The sequence below is a fragment of the Chlamydomonas reinhardtii genome, chromosome 8 (assembly GCF_000002595.2).
Source record: "Chlamydomonas reinhardtii strain CC-503 cw92 mt+ chromosome 8, whole genome shotgun sequence".
Classification (NCBI taxonomy): domain Eukaryota; kingdom Viridiplantae; phylum Chlorophyta; class Chlorophyceae; order Chlamydomonadales; family Chlamydomonadaceae; genus Chlamydomonas; species Chlamydomonas reinhardtii.
Window position 1 is genome coordinate 3,482,265 of NC_057011.1, and position 19,145 is coordinate 3,501,409.

Consider the following 19,145-nt stretch of genomic DNA (forward strand, 5'->3'; position numbering starts at 1 on the left):
AGGAGAGGGAGGAACCGCTCCCACCGATCATGACTTGTCATGCTCATATTTGTTCCTCCCTCTCCCCCCCGTCGTAATCAGTTACAACGCCCCTCCGTCCCTCTCCCTCCTCACCTACACCCTGCAGCTTCTTCTGGTACGCGCCGGACCAGCTGCAGGTGAGGGCGGGACCGCGTGGGCTGTGCGCGTGTGGACTGTGTGGAAGGGATGCGTGTGTCCATCTTCCCCGGCGATCCAACTAGGTCCCCCCACCCTGCTCCCCCCCACCCTGCCCCCCACCCTGCCCCCCACCCTGCCCCCACCCTGTCCCCAACCCCACCCCACCCATGCCTTCTCCTCCTCCCCCCTCCCCGCCCCTCCCCTCCCCCCCACGCGTCTACTATGCTACTGTACCTGCCTACGCCTTCACTTCTTAATCAATCATGAATGTAACCCCCCCCAGGCTCTGTACAGCCGCATCACCAGCTACTGCGAGCTGGACCACCGAGTGCAGCTGCTCAACAGCAGGTTCAGCGTGCTGCAGGTGAGCGGCGGAGGCAGGGGGGGGGCGGGGGGCAGGCGGCGGCAGGGGTGTGTAGGGGGAAGGGAGTTTGTAGTGGGGGAGGGGGAAGAAGGGGGGGTTACATTCATGATTAATTAAGAAGTGAAGGTGTAGCCAGGAACAGGGTGCAGCGGGGAGGGGGCAGGGTGACGCGTGCGTATGTGTTTGCATGCGTGTTGGGAGAGCACAGAATGCGTGTTTATGTGTGTGGGTGTACGTGTCAACAAGCACAACGAGAAGTGCGTGTGTACGTGGGCCACGATTCCGAGCACTGATCATCTCGCTGTGTGCTCCTCTCGCTCACACCGCGCACCTGGGGGCCTGGGGTGTTTGGTCTGGCGCGCAGGAGATGCTGGAGCTGCTGCGGGCGCAGGAGGAGAACCGGCACGGCACGCGGCTGGAGCTGGTGGTCATTTGGCTCATCGTGGTGGAGGTGGTGCTGGGCGTGTTCGAGCTGCTGGACCTGTTCGGCGTCATCGGGCCGCCGCACTCGTTCTGATTGTGGGGTTGGTTGTTTGGGGTTGAGGTGGTTGAGGTGGTTGAGGCATGGGGCGTGGAGAGGTGTTGCGAGGTGAGGTGCGAGGTGAGGTGAGGTGAGTTGTTGATTGGGGTGAGAGGTGTTGTGGCGTGGCGTATTTAATGGGGGCTGGGGAGGGTGGGGGTGGGAAACGGGAAGGTGTTGTGAGAAGGGGCAGGTGCTGGAAGGAGGGTGCGGGTGGGAAGGGCAGGTGCAGCCGGGGGGTGCTGCGAGGGGAATGAGGAAAGGAAGCGGAGGAGAGCGAGAGGGCGAGAGGATGTTCTGTTGCGGCTGAAGGCGGGGGTCTTTGCGGTCTTGCGGTTGACCGGGCCTCCGTGTGGGGCCTCCGGGGCCAGCTGGCCATTTTTGTTTTGCAGCTGGCCACCCCGCCTCTGGAAGGCTCTGGAGCAGTGGAGTGCTCAGGTCGATGGCAGTTGTCTGGACAAACGTGAGCTCTAAGTTATGGATGCGGATTACAAGTGAGTTATGGACTGTGTGGCACGTTTTGGACAGGGAAAGCTTATGCGTATCGGGAATAACGTGATTGCGTGTAAGCAGCAATTGGCTTGCCGCCTTGCCGTTGACACGCGGGGACCGTGTGGGGCGACGGCGGAGTTAGCTGGTGTACTCAAAGACCGGTCGCAATGCCTAGACAGTATTGTGGGGCTTCTGCTGTGGCGCAGCTTGGGAGCAATCGTAAGGCACAAGGGGTTGGGGGCAGATTCGGGGGAGGCAGAGTGTGGATGCCGTCGAGTGAGACATGTGACGATGTGCTGGGTAGATTGCTAGGCTTGATTTGCGCGTACTGCAGCAGCGAACGCGTGCCCTGGACAAGGGTATAACCTGAAAGCGCGGGCAACACAAGGGGCACTCCAAACTGCCGCACTCGCCTTTTTCGAACAGATCGCAAGGGCGCAAGCTGCATTGCATGACGCTACAGCGTATTTACGTAGGCAAATAAATTCGTGTCCTTGCACTCCGCAACGCTAGTCGCTATTGACCGTACCAGCGCGCTTCCGAGCGCAGCTCGGTGCCGGATTCCAGTTGATTCAGAATGACAAGCGAAACAAACTGAACCGGAGCATTCGAGGGCAACTATCCAAGCTATTCCTGTTGAATTGAAAACCCGAGAATGAGCAGCGAGGCGCTGGGAAAGCTATGGCGCCTGCCGCTCAAGGCCCTGGGCATCAACCTCAGCGAGGCGCGCGAGCTTGCAGCGCTGCTGGAGGAGACGCTGCCGGACCTGCGTGTTGACTTCCACTTGGACGGCCCCATCCAGCGCAGCTCCACCCCCTCCCAGCTCCGCGGCCCCTCCTTCAAGGACCGCCTCACCTCGGGCGCGCCCATCCCCATCGGTGAGCAAGACGCAGCAGCCGGTCTTAGAGGGGAGAGGGCACTGGCTGGGGTTAACCCGCTGGTGGGCCCTGCGGTTTACGGAGGATGGCCACCACCGGGGGCAAACCCCATGTGAGCAACCCCCCTCCCGCTCCTCCGCTAGCTCGCACTCAGCGCCAACGCCTCAACCCCACCCCACCCACCTCTCCACGAACCCTTCACCTACGCACACGAACACAAAGCACACGCGCACGTCTGTTGGCACACGCACCTCTTGCCCTTTCCGCCCGTCCACCCCCGCGCTCTGTGGGCTGGTTCTGGGTCTCGGTTTCTTTGGGGTTTAAATAGACAAATCCCCCCCCTCATCGCCCTCCTGCCGTCCCTCATTCCCAACCTATCGACCCTGCCGCCCCTGCTGCTCCCGGCCTGCCGCTTCTGCCGGCCTCCCGGCCTGCTGCAGACGAGCGGCGCATCAACTGGTCTCTGCTGCGCAGTGTGGTGTCCACGGAGGCGCTCAAGGGGGACATGGAGGCGGCGGCGGCGGCGGCGGCGGCGGGAGGGCACGGAGCCTACTCGCAGGTGGGGATGGGGTGGGAGAGGGTCGGGTGCGAGAGGGTGGGGCGGGGTGCGAGAGGGTGGGGTGGATATGTGGGTGCCCTGGGACCTCCCACTCATCCCCCGTCGTGCAGCGATAACAGCTACCCCCCTCTCCTGCCTTGTCGCCTTCCCTCTCCCCAGCCCATATCGTGCCTTGCCCCCTTCCTTCCACCCCCCCCAAACCTCCTCTCCAAAGGTTGAGGTGAACAGCGGCGGGCGCGTGTTCTTCTGCTTCTTCTCGCCCGCCGCCGCCGGCCAGCACGAGGGCCTGGCGGTGCTCAAGTTCGGACCCAGCCGGCTGCTGATGCAGGCGGAGCAGTGAGTGATGGGGGGGAGAGGGGAGGGGAGGGGAAGGGGGAGAGAGGCGGGGAGGGGACAGGGGAGGGGAGGGGAGGGGAGGCGGCGGGGGAGGGCATTGGTACTAAGGAGGAGGGTGGTGGGGCGGGGCAAGGGGGGAATGGGGGAGGGGAGCGGGTGGAGGGTGGCTATCGGGGGCGCGCGGAAGCTGACACAGCCTGAAGCACCCCTGTCGCCGCCACTTTGCCCCACGGCCCGCTTCCCGCTCACCCCTCAGGTTTGCCAACGAGCTGACTCGGCACCTGGACATCTGTGCGCCCGACTGCCGCATCGTGCGACAGGTGGGGGGTGGGTGGGAGGGATTGCGGCCGGGGGGCCGCGAGAGCCGGGGGCGGGCCGGGGGCCGGGCCGGGGGGCCAGGGGGCGGTCCGGCGGGTGCTTGTTGTGTTCGTTGTGTTTTTCGTGTTTCGTATGCGCTGTTTATATAATGCAAGGCCCTCCTCTTAACCCACCACCCCTGTCCAATACCTATCGTACTATGCCCATCATGTCCGTCCGGATTCCGCCGTCCCCGCGCCCCCCTTTCGCGCTCCCCACGGATGTCGGTACTTTATACTCTGTGGCTTAATCAAGCCTCCCCGCCTTGCCACCCTCCTCCTTGCCCTCCCTCCCCTCCCAATCCCCTCCTCCCCCTCCCCTCCCCTCCCCTCCCAACCCCCCTCCGACCCCCTCCCAGGCCGGCGCCAGCAGTGAGGAGTGGCGCGCCATCACTGAGGCCTGTGCGCGCCTGGCGGCCGGCGGCGGCGCGGGCGGCAGCGGCGGCGGCGGGGGCGCAGAGGAGCTGGCGGCGGAGCTGTCGTCTCTGCCCGTGGTGCTCCTGATGGAGTACTGCCCCGGGCACCCGCTTCTCGAGTGCGAGGACGCCTTCAAAGTGGGTGTTGGAATTCGGCCGAAACATGCTTTATGCTGGGGCATAATACGGCTTGGTAATTAGGAATGGCGAAGGGGGGGCGCGATGTCTTCCAAACCGGGGGGCGCAAGGTGAGGGCAGAGGGGTGCATCACGGCAGCTTCGCTTCGTCCTAATCAGTCATGGCTGTCACCTCCCCCCCTCCCCTTCCCCCTCCCCTTCCCCCTCTCCCCATCCCCCTTCTTGGCTACGCCTTCACTTCACAAACAATCATGAATGTAACCCCCTCCTCCCCAACCGCCCCCCAGTCCCCCGGCCCGCTGCTGTCCACCGCCGAGGGCCTAGGCCGCCTGTTCCTGCTTGACGCCGTGCTGGGCAACGCCGACCGCCTGCCCTGTGCCGACCTGGCCTGGCGTGGCAACCCCAACAACATCCTGTTCGGCAGGAGGGGTGAGCGCGGGGCAGGGGCAGGGAGAGGGACTGGGGGGAGAGGGAGAGGGACTGGGGGGAGAGGGAGGGACTGGGGGGAGAGGGAGAGAGGGAGGGACTGGGGGGAGAGGGAGAGAGGGGGGGACTGGGGGGAGTTGTAGATTCCAGCCCCAACTAAACTTAACCAATGCAAAAGAGCGAGGAGACAGAGGGTGGAGGGACAGAGAGGAAGAGGGACCGGGAGGTACACACACAGTTAGGGGGTGGGAAGAACGGGCCGCCGGACAAACACAATGCCTGCCGCCTGCTTCGCACACACGGCACACGGTCTTTGTGCATTCTTTTCCTGTGTTTGGCTACAACCTCATTCCTTAATTACTTATGCATGTCAACCGAATCACACAATCCTCGACCTCACACACACACACACACACACACACACACGCACACACATACACACACACGCACACACGCACACACACGCCCCACGCGCCCCCCTCCCGCCCACCCCTGCAGGCTCGCGCTACTGCTCCCAGATCGTGGCCATTGACTCGTGTGTGCAGCGCCGGCCGCCCGCCGCCCGACTGGGCGCCGAGGACGCCGCAGTGGACCGACTGGCGCAGCTGCTGCTCACAGACCAGGTGGGGAGCTGGGGGGAGGGGAGGAAAGGGGGAGGAAAGGGGGAGGGTGGGTGCGTGGTGGGGAGGGGCTCGTTTTGTTCTAACCAAACCAAGACGTCAGCACCAGCTCACAGGGCGCGGGGAGGAAGGGGCTGGTGTGTATGTGTGGTTGGGTGTATGGGTGGCTGATTGCCTGACAGGTTCAAACCGCCCTGCACCCCACCCACCGCCCCCACCCCACCCACCGCCCCCACCGCCGCCACCGCCGCCACCGCCGCCACCGCCGCCACCGCCGCCACCGCCGCCACCGCCCCCACCTCCCCTCTGTCAGGATGTGGTGCTGGAGCTGCTGCGCGGCAGTGTGTTGGCTCGCTCGCCGCCCGGGCTAGCAGCACTGGCGGCGGCGCCGGCGGAGGCGGCGGAGGCCTTCCAGCGCGGCTTCAGGGAGTGCCTGGGGCGGGTGGAGAGGATCAAGGTGCGGGGCGGGGAGGGGAGGGGGGGCGGGGAGATTCGGGAGTTATAGTGGCAACTCCGAGCGCATGGTGATTGAAGACTCCAGAAGTTTACATCCTCTGAAGTACGGTAGTCATGGATGTAATGCCCCTCTCTTTGGCGCTGTATGGGTTCTGGGTTTATTTGGGACTGGCATGTACTCCCCTCCTCCTCATCCCCCTCCCCACCTCCTCCCCTTCTCCCCCTGTCAGGGCTTGTTGGAGATGATGCACAGCAAGATGAACGACTGGTCCATGGAGTTCATATCCGACATCAAGGCCCTCAGGTCGGGGCGGGGGGGGGGGGCCGGGGGGGGCCACACGGGGGACACGGCCGGTTCGACAGGGGTCCCGCGCGAGCGCTCAAGAGAAATATGCCATTTCGGGGCGGGGGGGGGCTGGGGGTGGCCTTGACGTCTGGTGCTCCGCCCCTGCGCACACTAGCTTTGTGTGTCCCAGTGCGTGTGTGTGCGTGCGTGCGTGTCCGTGCATCATCTTTGACAGCGACTGGAACCCGCACAACGACCTGCAGGTAGAGGGTGTGTGGGGGGCGTTTGTGTGTGTGTGTGTGTGTGTGTGTGTGTGTGTGTGTGTGTGTGTGTGTGAGTGCGTGTGTGAGTGTGTGTGTTAAAGAGCACAAGGAAAACGTTGCGCAAAGACAGTGTATGCGATGCAGCAAAGCGACGGTGAGTGTGTGTGTATGTGTAAAGAACACAAGGAAAACAAAGCGCAACTGTGTGTGTTGGTGTCGCACAGACCCGAGCTGCCCATCCCCACGCCCACGCCAGCCGCCGGCCTGGCCGCGGCGATGGCAGCCGCCGGCGGCGCGCCGGGCAGTGGCGGCAGCGGCGGCGGCGCCAATCGCCGCGTGGCACGTTACACCGGCCTCAACATCCGGGTCAGCCCCGGCAGCGGCGCGGGCGGCGGCGGCAGCGGCGGGCTGGGCGGCGGCGGCGGCGGTGGCGGCGGGCTGGGGGGGCGGAACCGCACTCCCGTGGCGCTGCGAGCGGGTGCGGGAGCTGGGGGCGGCGGCGCGAGCAGCGGCAGCGTAACTGGTAGGTGGGGACTGGGGAGGGTTGTAAATACCAGCCCAAAATAAACCAATCAAGCCAAAGTAGCGGAGCAGAGGCAGAGGCGAAAGTTGCAAGGGCAGGTTGGGAGCACCACGCTCTGGTTTTGCCGTGTGCCTAATGGGAATGTGTAGAAGGGAACGGAAGAAAGAGATAAGGATATTTGTGTGTAGGCAAGGGAAGGCACGCAGCCGCAGTAGCGCGTGCGTCTGGTGGCACCGGGCTACGCCATTCGGGAGCGCTGTCACGCCGTGCTGACATGCCGCTTATGCCATACTGTGCTGCGTATGCCGCGCTTCGTGAGCTCTGTGTGTGTGTATGTGCCGCCGTGCTTGCAGGCAGCCCGGCACGCCCCATGCGTACCTCGCCCTACCTCACCCCACCCTCCGGCGCCAACAACAGCGGCCACGCCGCCAGCCCCGGCACTGCCGGCTCCGCCCACGGCCCCGGCAGCAGCTTCACCGGCGGCGGCCCGCCCTCCCGCGGCCCGCCCTCTCGCACCCGCGGCGCCGCCACCGCCGCCGCCGCGCCCGCCGCCGGCAGCATCCTCAACACGCCCTCCTCCGTCGCGCGTCGCCGCAGCAGCCTAACCGCCACGCCAGCGGTCATCGCCGCCGCCGCCGCCGCCACCGCCGCGGCGGCTGCCGCCGGCGGCTGCTACGACGCACCCGCGGGCGCCCGCAGCCCGCCTAGCGCCGCCTCTTCCCCGTTTGCGCCTGCGGCCGGCTCGCCACAGCCGCTCTCACCGCCCTCGCCGCCGCCGCACCACCCGCTACGTCACCAACCGCAGCAACACCCCGTGCAACAGCACCTGCAGCAACAGCGGAACCTGGAGCGGCGCGACTCCGGCTCCAGCGCCGCCTCCCACTCCCACTCACACTCACACTCACACTCCCAGCCCGTGCCCGACTGGCTGGCGAGGAGCCCCTACCTCACAGGCGGCCCCGGCGGCGGCGGCGGCGGCGCCGTGGCGGCGGCAGCGGCAGCCAACGGTCTCAGCGTGATGGCCGGCCGCCGGCGGCAGTCGTCTGGCGGCAGCACAAACGGCAGCGGCGGCGCCGGCGGCGCCGGTGCCGACGGCGGGCGGCGGTTGTCGGGCCCGGGCCACGTCAGCGGCTCCTCCGCGGCATCCAGCAGCAGCATCTCGCAGATCAGCAGCAGCGGCGGCAGCAACGGCAGCCTAGTCGCCGGCGCGCCGCCGCCGGCCCTCGCCGCGGCCTCCGGCCGGGCCTCTTCATCGGGGGTGACGAGGCTTGCGCAGGCGGCGGCGGCGGCGGCGGCGGCTGGCGCCGGCGGCACGCCCGAGTCGCGGCGGCTGAGTGGCGGCGGCGGTGGCGGCGGCGGCGGCGGCGGCAGCCCCAACGGCAGCGCCAGCACCGGCACCAGCCCGCGCCTGCCGCCGGTGGCTGCCTCGTCGCCGCCGTCGCAGTGCGCGCTGCTGTCCTCGCCGCCGGGCGCCGGAGCCAAGGCCCTCCTGGCGCGCAGGCTGGCCGACCTGTCCGAACTGGGTGGCGGCGGCGGCGGCGGCGGCAGCGGTAGTGGGGGCCCGGGCCGGTCGCCGACCAAGTCAAGCGCAGGCGGCGGCGGCGCCGGTGCGGTTGTGACGACACCGCTGGGCACGCGCGGGCGTGCTGGTGGCGTTGCCGCTGCTGCCGCGGGCCGCTCCGCGAGCAACTCGCCCTACCGGCTGTTCCGGGCCCGCAGCATCGCCGTCGCCAGCGCCGCCGCCGCCGGCACGCCGCCGACACCGTCGGCGGCGGCCCCCCAGTCCCCGGCGGCTGGCGCGGTGGCGCCGCCGCCGCCGCCGCAGCTGCGCCACAGCCGCAGCTTCGGCGTGCTGCGCTCCGGCGGCGGCAGCGGCGGCGCGTACGGCGGGTACGGGCCGCGGTACGGCAGCGCGTCGCGTGGCGGCGGCGGCGGCGGCGGCGGAAGCACGGGCAGTCCGCGGAAGGCCGCGCACGTGAGCCCCGCCTCGCCCAAGTTCCGGTCGCCGCTGGATCTGGACCCGCTGATGCTACAGCCGCACGGGCCGCTGCTCCAGGGCGTCGCCAGCGACCCGACGGCGATGACCTCAGCGGCGGCGCATGACCCGGCAGCGCTGCTGCGGCGGCAGGGCTCCCTCGACGGCGCCGCTGCCGCCGCCGCCGATGCCGCCACCGGGGCCCAGGCTGCCGCCGCCTCGACGCGCAAGTGGTCGCACCTACACCCCGTGGACGCGCCCCAGCAGCCCCACCCGCACGACCTGCTACAGCCGCACCCTCCGGCCGGCAGCAGCAGCAGCAGCAGCAGCAGCTACAGCCATCTGCCCAGCGGGCTACAGCCCAAGCCGCACGGCCTGCAGATGCTGGGCAGCCCCGCTGCCGCTGCCGCTGCCGCAGGTAGCACTGCAACCGGCGGCGCAGCCGGCAGCGCAGCTGGCGGCAACTCCACCAGCGCCGGTGCCAAGCCGCCGCTGCCCCGCACCGGCTCCGGACTGCGTGGCGGCCCCAGCCTAACGCTGCCGCTGTCGCTGCCCGCCACACCGCCGCACCACGCCTCCGCCTCCGCCGCCTCCTCCGTCGGCCTCACGCCGCCCCGCCAGCACCCACACAGCCAGCAGCAGCCCTCTCCAGACCCTGCCGACGGCTGTAGCACGCCCGCCGGCGCCTCCCCCCACACCTCCGGCATCACCAGCGGCGCACTCGGCAGCCCCCTGCCGCTCCCAGCCACCGGCTCCGGCTCCGGCTCCGGCTCCGGCTCCGGCTCCGGCTCCGGCTGCGGCTCCCCGCCCTCCCTGGCGCCCTCGCCCTCCGCCAGCGCCGGCCGCGGCCGCGCCGCCGCCGGCGGCCGCACCGACGGCGACGGCACGCCGACTGCCGCCGCGGCGGCGGCGGCGGCGCCGTCGCTCTTCTGCTTCCACCCGCCGTCGGCTGCCCACGCCGCGGCCGCAGGCAGCCCCAAGGCCGTGTCACTGCCCGGCGCACCCTCGCCCTACTCCGTGTCCCCAGCTGTGCACGCCCACGCCCTCGGCTCCGCCGCCGCCGCCGGCGGCGCCGCCGCCGCCGCCGCCTCGCCGCACACGCCGAGCAACCCGCCGGGTGCCTCCGGCTGTGGCGGCGCCTCCGCCTCCACGACCACGGCCACGCCCTCGCCTGCGTCGGTCAATAGCCGCGCCGCCGCCGCCGCCTCTGCTACTCACAGCTCCGGTGGCCGCGGCGGCGGCGGCGGCGGTTCGTCGGTGCGGCGGGGTGGCAGCCGTGTGGGCGTGTCGGGCCGCGCCGCCGGCGCCGCCGCTCGCGGCACGCCGGGCAGCGGCGGCGGCGGCGCCATCATTGTGCGGGCCAGTCCCAACCACACCAGCCCCTATGAGCAGGTGAGCGCTGTGGCAGCAGTAGCAACATAAGCAGTAGCAACATTAGCAGTAGCAGCAGGAGTCGCAGCAGTAGCAGTAGCAGCAGCAGCGCTGCCACCATCAACATCTGTCTCCATGCGTTGCCTGCAGCCGAGTCAGCACGGGGATGGGCCGGGGTGTTCGCCGCCATCCGCAAACATGTCCACGTGTCACCCACCTTCCACACCCGCTTTCCACCTTCGGAACTGCAAAAGAGTAACCCTTCCTCCTACCACGCCTACCATTCCTCACCCAGCTCTTCGCAATTGTGCGTTACTCCCTTCCTCCTGCCCACCCCCACCTCCCTCCTGCCCCTCCCTCCTCCCCACCCCCACCCCTACCCCCACCCCCTCCTGCCCCTGCCCTGCCCAGCTCAAGTCGGACCTGTCTCTGACTCTGGCGCTCAAGTCCATCAGCAATGAGGCACGCAAGGACGACCTGCTCAGCAGTCGAGTGGCGCACTGGAAGGAGGAGATCCGGTGAGGAAGGGGGAGGGGGAGGAGCAGGAGGATGCTGCTCCCCTTCTTTGGCTCGGTTTGGTTTAGTTTAGGGCTGTTATGTGTATTCCCGCCGCTGCTGTTATCTCCTCTAGCCTGCCGCACTTCTTCGTACCAATCTTTGCGACCCCCTTCTTCTTCTCCTCCTTCTCCTTCCTCCCGCTGCCGCAGCTCCCGCGGCGAGGAGCTCAAGGCGGCTGTGGGCGAGTGGCAGTCGCGGCACCAGCTTGAGCGCGTGCTCACCACCGGCTTCCTGGACGGCACACACCCCATTGTGGACACCTACGAGCTCAAGGTGGGGGCAGGGGGGGGCTTGGGTGGGGGGAGCTGGGGTGGGGGCTTTGGGGGTAAGTGTGGGGGGCTGGGTTTGCCGATACCAGCTCAAACTAAACCCAACCCAGGTGGGGTGGGAGCTGGAGATGGGGAAATGGGGATGGGGTTGTAGATACCAGCCCAAGGTGGGGGGAAGCTGGAAGGGCACTTTATTTTGTTATTTTTGGGGGGCAGCTGGAGGCGGGGAGGCTGCGGGTAACGAAAGCAGAAGGGATCGGGGAGGGGGCAAATGGCGGGAGGAGGGTGGGCGCCTGCGCACAGGCTTAAAGCGCGGTCTGCCCTGAAACAGAGCGCCACCCCGCCCCTCCCGCTGGCATCATTTCCCTGAGAGCACACGGGGAATACCAATACACGCAGGACTGTGTGTGCGAGGCGGTGTCCCATTGTCACCTATGTGTGTATGTGTGCCCCCTGTGTGTGTGTGTGCAGGTGCGCCTCGAGCACATGCTGCGGCGGCTGCAGGTGCTTCAGGAGGCGGCGGCGGCGCAGAAGCCCAACGCGGTGCTGGACCCGCAGCCTGCAGCCGCCGCCGCCGCCGCCCCGGCTGTAGCAGCAGCAGCGGCTGTAGCAGCAGCAGCCGGCGGCCACGGCCACGGTGGCAGTAGCACTGGAGGGGGTGGCCATGCGGGGCACGACGGCAGTAGCAGTGGCAGTGCCGGCAGTAGCAGCGGCAGTGGCAGTAGCAGCAGCAGGCCGGGTGGCGGGGGTCTGTATGTGGGCGGGGCGGTGTGTGCCGACTCGCACCACATCCTGCGCCACCTGGGCATCACACACATCGTCAACGCCACAGAGGTGCGGATCAGTGGGTGGTGGGGGTGGGTTGTAAATGCCAGCCTTAAGTAAACAAAGCTGCGCAGGGGAGCAGAAGGGCGTGTTTGCAGGGTAAATCCAGGCTTTTGACCCCCTCCCCCTCCTCTCCCTGCATTTATGTGACTGGGTGGGCTCCTGATGATGATTTGGTAGATGGAATTTCTCTTTGGGCCCGGGCATATAAACCCCCCACTCAACCCCATCCCCCCCCCCCAATCCTCCCTCAGGAGCTGCTGCTGCCGCCCGCCTCCACCGGCTTCACGGTGCTGCGTGTGCCGCTTCGGGACGTGGACGAGGAGGACATCGCCGCGCACTTCGACAGCGTCACAGCCTTCATACAGGTGGGGGAGCAGGCGGGGGGGGGGAGGCGAGGGGGGGGGGGTGCCGTTCATGACATTAGTTAAATGGGGGGCGTGCCGTTCATGGAGGATTGAGATGGGGGGGCTGTGAGCGAGGGGCGAGGGGCGAGAGGGGACCCTATCCGCGTGATTCCCAAACCCGTATCTAAGCACCTCGTGCTTATTACCGGGATTCGCAAACCCAACCCAACCCAACCCCATTCCACCCCGCCACCCACCCACCTCCAACCCAACCCGGCCCCCTGTGCAGTCCTGCCACTCGGCCGGCGGCAGTGTGTTGGTGCACTGCAGCGAGGGCAAGAGCCGCAGCGTGACGCTCGTGCTGGCCTACCTCATGCGCGCCCGGGGCTGGAGGCTGAGGGAGGCAGTGGAGCACGTCAAGTGAGTCAGGGGGGGAGAGGGGGGCTGGGGGGGAGAGAGGGCGTGGGGGGGGAGGCGAGGCCATGTCCGGGGAGGGGGGGGGTGTAGATACCAGCCCAAACGTCGCGGCACTCCACAGTAGTCCCCCAACCTCGAGCGTTGGTACGGTGTGGGGTGCGGGTTTGCTGTCCACGCTGGTGGTTGGGTTTGTGTGCCCTGTGTTGCGCATTCGACGACATAGGGCCGTACGGCCCTGCCGCCCCCATCGTTCCCCATTCCCCACCTCCACCCCACTCACTCCCCACCTCACCCCACCAACCCACTCCCCAACAACCGCACCCTCACCCACCCCGCACCCCAGGTCCCGCCGCCCGGTGGCCAACCCCAACGCCGGCTTCATGTCGCGCCTGCTGGCCTACGAGCGGCAGCTGCACGGCGCCAACAGCTACGTACCGCACACCAAGAAGACCAAACCCGAGCCCGTCACCTGCCCCGTGTGCGGCGCCGCGGTGGGCGTCAGCAGCGCCTCGCTGGCGGTGCACATGAAGAGGGCGCACCCGCCCGAGGCCAAGGCGGCGGCGGCGGGCGAGGGCAAGGCGGCAGATGGCAAGGCGGCAGATGGCAAGGCGGCGGGCGACGGCAAGGCGGCAGGTGGCAAGGCGGCGGGCGACGGCAAGGCGGCAGATGGCAAGGCGGCGGTGAGGGACGCCAAGGCTTGAAGGGCGCGCCACGTGCCCATTCATTCATCCCGGCAAGAAGCGCTGCCAGGGCGCCCGAGCAGGCGCCGGGGTGGCGCGGGCTTGAAGGGCGCAGGCTCCGAAGGCGCCGCCCCGGCTGAGGCGCTGCGCCCAAGGCAGGGCGCGATGCGGCACAAGGGTGTGAGCGGTACGGCGCAGGGACGGTGCGGTACGGCACAGGGGCGGTGCGGGCGCGGGCCGGCGTTGGGCAGCGGGCAGGGGGCGGCTGTGGCGCTCACCACAGGATGTGTATTACAGCTTGGGCGGCAGGTGTGGCGCCGGCTGTCGGGCAACCTGGGCCATGTTAACGAAGATGAATTCAAATTGCGTATTGGGCCATGTGACATAGCATATGTACAGCGCGCCACGTATGCATTCATCTAGGAAGGGCCATTGATGTACTTGGGAACTCAGACAGGCTCTAGGCTTTGTGAACTGGAAGGGCAAGGGAAGATACACACGTGCGTGTGTTTTTGGGCTGAGCCCCCTGAGCGAAGCGATCCAGGGGGGGCGAAGCCCCCCAGGATTGCCCCTGTCCGTGCCTGCCTGCCTGGGTGCCTGCCTGCGTCGACAAAAAGTACCAAACTGGCGCAAACCGCGAGCGCCACGTATTATAAATTGCTATTCTCTATTGTAGAAAAATAGGCGGCAGGGAAAACTCGGCCGGAGCGAGAAGCGACCTCGCGAGTCCATGGACATCTTGACTTTCTTCAGTCCGCGAGTATAGCTCTCGGGCCTTGAATATCTTACATCCATGTGTCGAAACATGTCGACGACAAGCGTCTTGGGGCAAGAGTGTTGAAAGTTTGTGCAACAGCCGAACCATGCGTGCAGATCCCACCTTAAATGCGTCGCGGCCCCGGTCGCGCCCGAGCCCGGCTAGCCGTTTGTGGTGCTTGTGAGGGATTTGGAATGAGGTACCACGGGCTCATGTGTGGAGTGGCGTGGACAGGGCGTGGCGGTGCCTTGGCACGGCGTTGGCATACCCCTTTGCCAGTCCCGCTGGGCTTGCAAGGGTGCTGTTCATGTCGCCGGTGCCCATCATGACATCCCTTGCTCTATCAGGGGCTCAGCCCATTTTCCAGCTGTACAAAGCTGACACCCCTTGTTGGGTGGGGGCCTTGCACCCGGGTGCGTGAAGGTGGCACGTGGTGTTGTGCGAATGAGGCGCCGGAGTAACGCCCGAGCTCGCGGTCGGAATGCTTGTGGAAGGAAGTTGGAGGGATTGTAGTTACCCGTCCCAGCAACTAAACCGAACCCAATGCAAAAGAGCGTGGGGGTTTGGCCCCCGGGGGAGTACTGCATGGTGTGATCAGGTGTGATCCCGATGTGATCCGTTACGGCACTCGCGCGCGGCAGCACCGGTAGCCTTGCAAGGCGTGCGGCGGCTTGCACTGGGCACGTTACACATGTACGGCTGTGCGACAGCCACAAGTGCTGTGTTCGGCGGTTCCGCATCATCTCTTACTGGATGGTCGATAGCCACACTGGGGCCCCCATCTTCATAAACATGCCCCCTTGGTCAATCATGCCACGTTGTTCAGTAACTGGAGTCGACACAGGCATGCCTCAGTCACAGGGCGTGCTACACGCGTGCGTGTGCCGCTGGCCATGCACACAGCGCCTCAACATAAGAACATGTAACCAGATGATGTAATACGGATAATCTTAGCGCATAAAAGGACTCCCACAAGTGTATCACTTGCACGCTTTATTTGTTTCGTGCTGTGGACTGAGTAGAGTCTGGCCGCGGGCCGTGCAACTACCGTGTCGCACGTCACGAAAGAATAACCCTTGCCTTCCACGTACACGCGTGCGGCCGGCCCCCGGCATGTGTAAACGGAAAACAACACGAGACGCGCAGCCTGCATCTAGGATTGGAACATTATATGTGTGTGCACTCCTGCCTACTTCCCCCTTCTCCCGCATCCCTCCTGCCGCATTTGCATCTCCATCCGACCTCCTGCCAGTGGCCCCTGGCGCCACTACTTGCGGCCAGGCTGAGCGCCATTGACATCAAGTAAGCTTAGTTCCAGGATGGTTCCACCCCCCTTCCAAACATCACTGCATAGCCCCACGGCCTGTGACACGCGCTATGCAGCCGCCACGAAGCAGCCGCACGTGGAGACGCCGGTCAACTGAGGGCCCCTCTGCATTTGATTGTCATCTCCCGCTGCGTCGTCGCCGCCACACGTCCGCCGCTCTCGCTCTCACGCCGCTCTGGCTGCTGCCCTCACCGCCCCAATGCCCTCCCTGCCCCCACTGCCCTCACTGCCCCCACTGCCGTCCCTGCCCTCACAGCCCTCACAGCCCTCACAGCCCTCACTGCCGGGGCAGTCCCGCGAACGAGGCCGTGGCCGCCTGCTGCGCGGGCGAGCGCAGTGTGGAGGGCCGGCCCACATCCATGGAGCCTGTGACGAGGAATACCCTCACAGGTCAGTAACAAAACATCTCAACTGTCCGGTTGCTCCCTACTTCCTACGGCACCACAGCTGTGCTTGCACCTGGACGTACCGCACCCCACGCCCAAGCGCGCCACGCACAAGCGCGCTGCAGCACAGCCCATCCCCCCCCCCTGCCCCAGCACCTCCCTGCCCCATCGCCTCCCACGACCGCCTCCCCTGCCCCATCGCCCCCCCCCTGCCCCATCTCCCCCCCTGCCCTCTCGCCGCCCCTTCCCCAGCACCCCACCTGTGAGGTGGCGCTGCGTGCGCTCCCAGCTGCCCAGGCCGTTGAGCGACCGCGTGGCGCTCTCGTACTCCTTGTAGCCCATGATGCGCTGCCGGGCCGCCGCATACGCCTCGGCGCTGCCGCCGTAGGGCGAGGTGCCGGCGGTGGCGGGCCGCTGGCGGCCGGTGGAGAAGCCGGAGGAGCCCAGGCCGCCGCTACCCCAGGTGTTGGAGCCGACGCTGTGCGGGGCGAGGCGGGGGTGGGGTGGGGCGAGGCGGGGGTTTGGCAGGCGTGTAAATTGAATGGGTGGGGCGGCGACGGAATGCGGGGGAGGGGAATGGCGCAAGGGGTCGGTATGGGTTTGGCCGCAGGACGGCGGTAGCCCTGGGGGCCCGCAGCAGCCCGTGAAGGCAGGTGCACCGTACGGTGTGCCGCCACCATCATCGGCGCTGTCGCCGACTCGTCGTGCTGCTCGGGCCCCTCAGTGTCCGGTTGGTTGGCTTGCCCAGTCGGTTGGCTTGCTTTAGGTTCTGGAATGAGCCACCCCTCAGCCCCTCACCTGCCGTACAGGGTGGCCTCCTTGGGTGACACCTCCCACATGCTGCCGCCGCCCGGCTCCATGGAGGGCAGGTAGCTGCACGTGCGCACAGGGGCGGACGGGGGAGGCAGGCAGGCAGGCCGTGAGCAAAGCGAAGCAGAGCAGCACGATTATGCGAACCTGGCGCTAGGTGTGTGCAGTATACGTGCGTGTGGGTGATGAAAGCCACGAAAGCCACGAAACCTCAGCTGCTGCTCTGAATGTTTGCTGCACATCACATCTAATGGCCCACACGCACACACGCACGCACACGCGCTCACTCGGGGAGCCTGCACTCAACCACCCACCCGCTCCCTGCCTCGCCCACCCACCCCTCAGGCCGCCCTCACCGGTACTTGGAGCCGATGAGCTTGATGCGGCAGGCTCCGGGCGTCTCGCGAACCGCCAGCTGCGGGCCCGGCCCCACGTCCTCCTGCTTCAGGTGCGGCGGCACCCAGTGGTAGCGGCTGTCGGGCACGTCGGGCGCGTCCACAATGTGGTGGTCTGCATCGGGAGGTAGGGTGGGAGGGGCGGCTTGGCAGGGGCGGGGTCGGCGCAGTACGCAAAGTATCGGTGCAGGCAGAGAGCCGAGGCGGGCAAGCGTGTGTGCGAGCGGGGCGGGGGTGGGTGGGTTGGGTGCTGGAGTGGGGTAGTTATACGAACAATGAAACGGAGACTAGCCACGCCGAAACGCCGTAGAAATTACGGATACCTAACGAACGTGTGTGTGTGTGTCACGTCTGCTCACCATCCCCTCCATCTCACCTCGGCCCGTCCAGTAAACGACTTTGCGTGTCTTGTACGGCCCTGACGCCCCCAGGCTGCCGTTCGTGTCGCGCGAGCCGCCCGTGTCGCGCGTGCGTGTGGCCCACGGCTGCTGCCCGCTGCTGCTGGGTGCGGTGGCCTCCGCGCCCGCTGCTGACTTGGGCGCGACTGCACCGGGCCGCTCTTCATAAGCGTGTGTGTGGACGCTGCCAATGAGCTTGGCGGCGGGGCCCGCTGGCACGCGTGCGGGTGCCGGCCTGCGAGTACGAGGCGACAGCGATGTCAGGGGAAAGCCCTTTCGTCAGGGCTTATGCGGGGACCGCCTATCAATGCTGAGGCAGCGGTCTCTAAATACGGGCACAATAATATGGCCCCAGGTTCGTCGCGGCTGAGGACGCGCAGCAGGTCGCTCGAAGCCGACGTGTGCGCAGTCACTAGTACTGTGAGCCACTTGGTTTGGCCCCGCCGGCGTACCTTGCACTCTGAGCCCGCTGAGAGTAATACAGCGTAAGAGTGCTGTTTCTAAGGTCGTTCCTGCGGGCGTCGGGAACAAAAGGGCATAGGTGAGGCCGCGGTAACCTCCTCACCATCAACACATGCGCCCAAACGCGCTGTTTGTCAGCAGAGTGCGCGCTGACAGCTCACCCTCCCTCCATGATTGCGCTGCCGGTAAGTATAAGCGGCTTTGCGGAACAAGGTAGTTTGGGGAGTTTGGGGGCTTCTTGTTTTACTTTTAGTGTCTAGAGACCTGTAAGTTGGCCTTGTTTATCGCTCGGAGTTGATGTGATTATGATATTCTGCTTGCGCTGTTGCGCTCAAATGACAACTCGAAGAAACAGTGCCCGGATGATGGAGGATGGCGGACATTCCAGCGTCGCTCCACGCGGTAATTGTACGTATTTACATTTCATATCATTGCACACCAGGTCGTGCGAGGAAGCCTTCGTCCCTCTTCTTGCGACTCGGCACGAACCCGGAGACCCTTGGAGGCGCGTCACATCAACCTCCCTCGCCCTTAGCCTGTTTCCTGGCGTGTCTTCCAGTACCCCGGGTTTTTCCATGAAGAGTTGTTATGTTACCTCGCGTTAGGCGATGCGACCAACATCAGGGAATCGAGGGGGCAGAACCAGGGGCGGTACCGCGGTGAAGGGTGGGCGGGTGCGAGCAGACAAAAAGCCCGCCGTCCGGCAGAGCAGGTTGGAAGCACGAAAGTAATTTATGGCACCTGACGTATGTAAGGTCATCTATTGGGGCTTGATCAATTTCGTCTGGGGTGGAGGGGGGGAGGGGTAAAACAGACCTTCATGCGGGTCCGCACACTGCAGTGCCCTAAAAGAGCGCCAGGCAGAATGCCAGCCGCCTTGTACAAAGCCCTCGATATGCTGTAGCTCTCTTTAGCTCACATACTCTAGAAACGACGACGCGACTAAGTTTTAAACTCGTCACGGCCCTGCCCTCGCTGAAGGTCGCACTTGTTTTGTGACGTTTAGCTGTAACAACTAGCGCACAACTGTGTGAGTCGCAAGTCACAACATCACGAAGGTGGCGTAAACGTCTGGGCCATCTGGGACCTGATACAGACCCAATACAAAGAGTCGGCAGTGAGCTGCGCACAGACGACATGCAGGAGCTCCATTAGCTGGATGCTTCGACCAGCATGCAGGGGGGCCCGAACCGGGCCGTAGAGCTCTCCAAGCTCTCGCCGCAGCACGGTGAAGCAGGGCCGTCTGGAGAGCCTAACACTGCACAGCCGTCCAGTAGCAACTTGACCCATGAGAATGGAGGCGCAGCGGCGCCTCCGCTTGACCAGCTCGCGAGCCCCAAGTCGCTTCTGCCTTGCAAGAGCATCTTGAAGTCAGCG

General features: G+C 66.3%; 3 protein-coding genes across 3 annotated transcripts in view; 2 read left to right on the forward strand and 1 right to left on the reverse strand.

The window, feature by feature from the left end:
• The window catches only part of CHLRE_08g374950v5 (uncharacterized protein), a 6,672-nt gene extending 4,758 nt beyond the window's left edge, over positions 1–1,914 (forward strand). Inside the window, exons 8-10 of the mRNA XM_043065150.1 lie at positions 128–158; positions 443–523; positions 888–1,914. Of these exons, the coding sequence (XP_042922151.1) occupies positions 128–158; positions 443–523; positions 888–1,040 (265 nt within the window). The 3' untranslated portion in view covers positions 1,041–1,914. The remainder of the gene's footprint in view (positions 1–127; positions 159–442; positions 524–887) is intronic.
• A 48-nt stretch (positions 1,915–1,962) lies between these two features.
• On the forward strand, positions 1,963–14,544 carry CHLRE_08g375000v5 (uncharacterized protein). The gene is made up of 17 exons (XM_043065151.1): positions 1,963–2,413; positions 2,854–2,972; positions 3,187–3,308; positions 3,565–3,628; positions 4,024–4,218; positions 4,505–4,646; positions 5,142–5,266; positions 5,577–5,720; positions 5,950–6,023; positions 6,493–6,791; positions 7,145–10,158; positions 10,549–10,655; positions 10,845–10,968; positions 11,436–11,798; positions 12,044–12,157; positions 12,426–12,556; positions 12,897–14,544. The coding sequence occupies exons 1-17, from the start codon at positions 2,191–2,193 to the stop codon at positions 13,252–13,254; spliced, it is 5,718 nt and encodes a 1,905-aa protein (XP_042922152.1). The 5' UTR covers positions 1,963–2,190; the 3' UTR covers positions 13,255–14,544.
• Positions 14,545–14,596: 52 nt separating this feature from the next.
• CHLRE_08g375050v5 (uncharacterized protein) lies at positions 14,597–18,056 on the reverse strand. Its single transcript, XM_001694224.2, has 7 exons — positions 17,930–18,056; positions 17,759–17,818; positions 17,285–17,541; positions 16,870–17,023; positions 16,502–16,576; positions 15,964–16,181; positions 14,597–15,683 (listed from the first exon to the last, which is right to left on the reverse strand). Exons 1-7 carry the CDS (start codon positions 17,938–17,940, stop codon positions 15,595–15,597), a joined length of 864 nt encoding a protein of 287 aa, XP_001694276.1. The 5' UTR covers positions 17,941–18,056; the 3' UTR covers positions 14,597–15,594.
• Between the last annotated feature and the right edge of the window lie 1,089 nt (positions 18,057–19,145).

Bases quoted from the DNA above. Each gene is read 5' to 3' on its own strand.
- CHLRE_08g375000v5 (XM_043065151.1), top strand. From the start codon at position 2,191: ATGAGCAGCGAGGCGCTGGGAAAGCTATGGCGCCTGCCGCTCAAGGCC. The intron at 4,219-4,504 runs GTGGGTGTTGGA...ACCGCCCCCCAG, and splicing joins AGTGCGAGGACGCCTTCAAA to TCCCCCGGCCCGCTGCTGTC. The intron at 5,267-5,576 runs GTGGGGAGCTGG...CCCCTCTGTCAG, and splicing joins AGCTGCTGCTCACAGACCAG to GATGTGGTGCTGGAGCTGCT.
- CHLRE_08g375050v5 (XM_001694224.2), bottom strand. The intron at 17,542-17,758 runs GTACGCCGGCGG...TCGTACTCGCAG, and splicing joins CAGCGGGCTCAGAGTGCAAG to GCCGGCACCCGCACGCGTGC. The intron at 16,577-16,869 runs GTGAGGGCGGCC...GCGCACGTGCAG, and splicing joins CTCATCGGCTCCAAGTACCG to CTACCTGCCCTCCATGGAGC.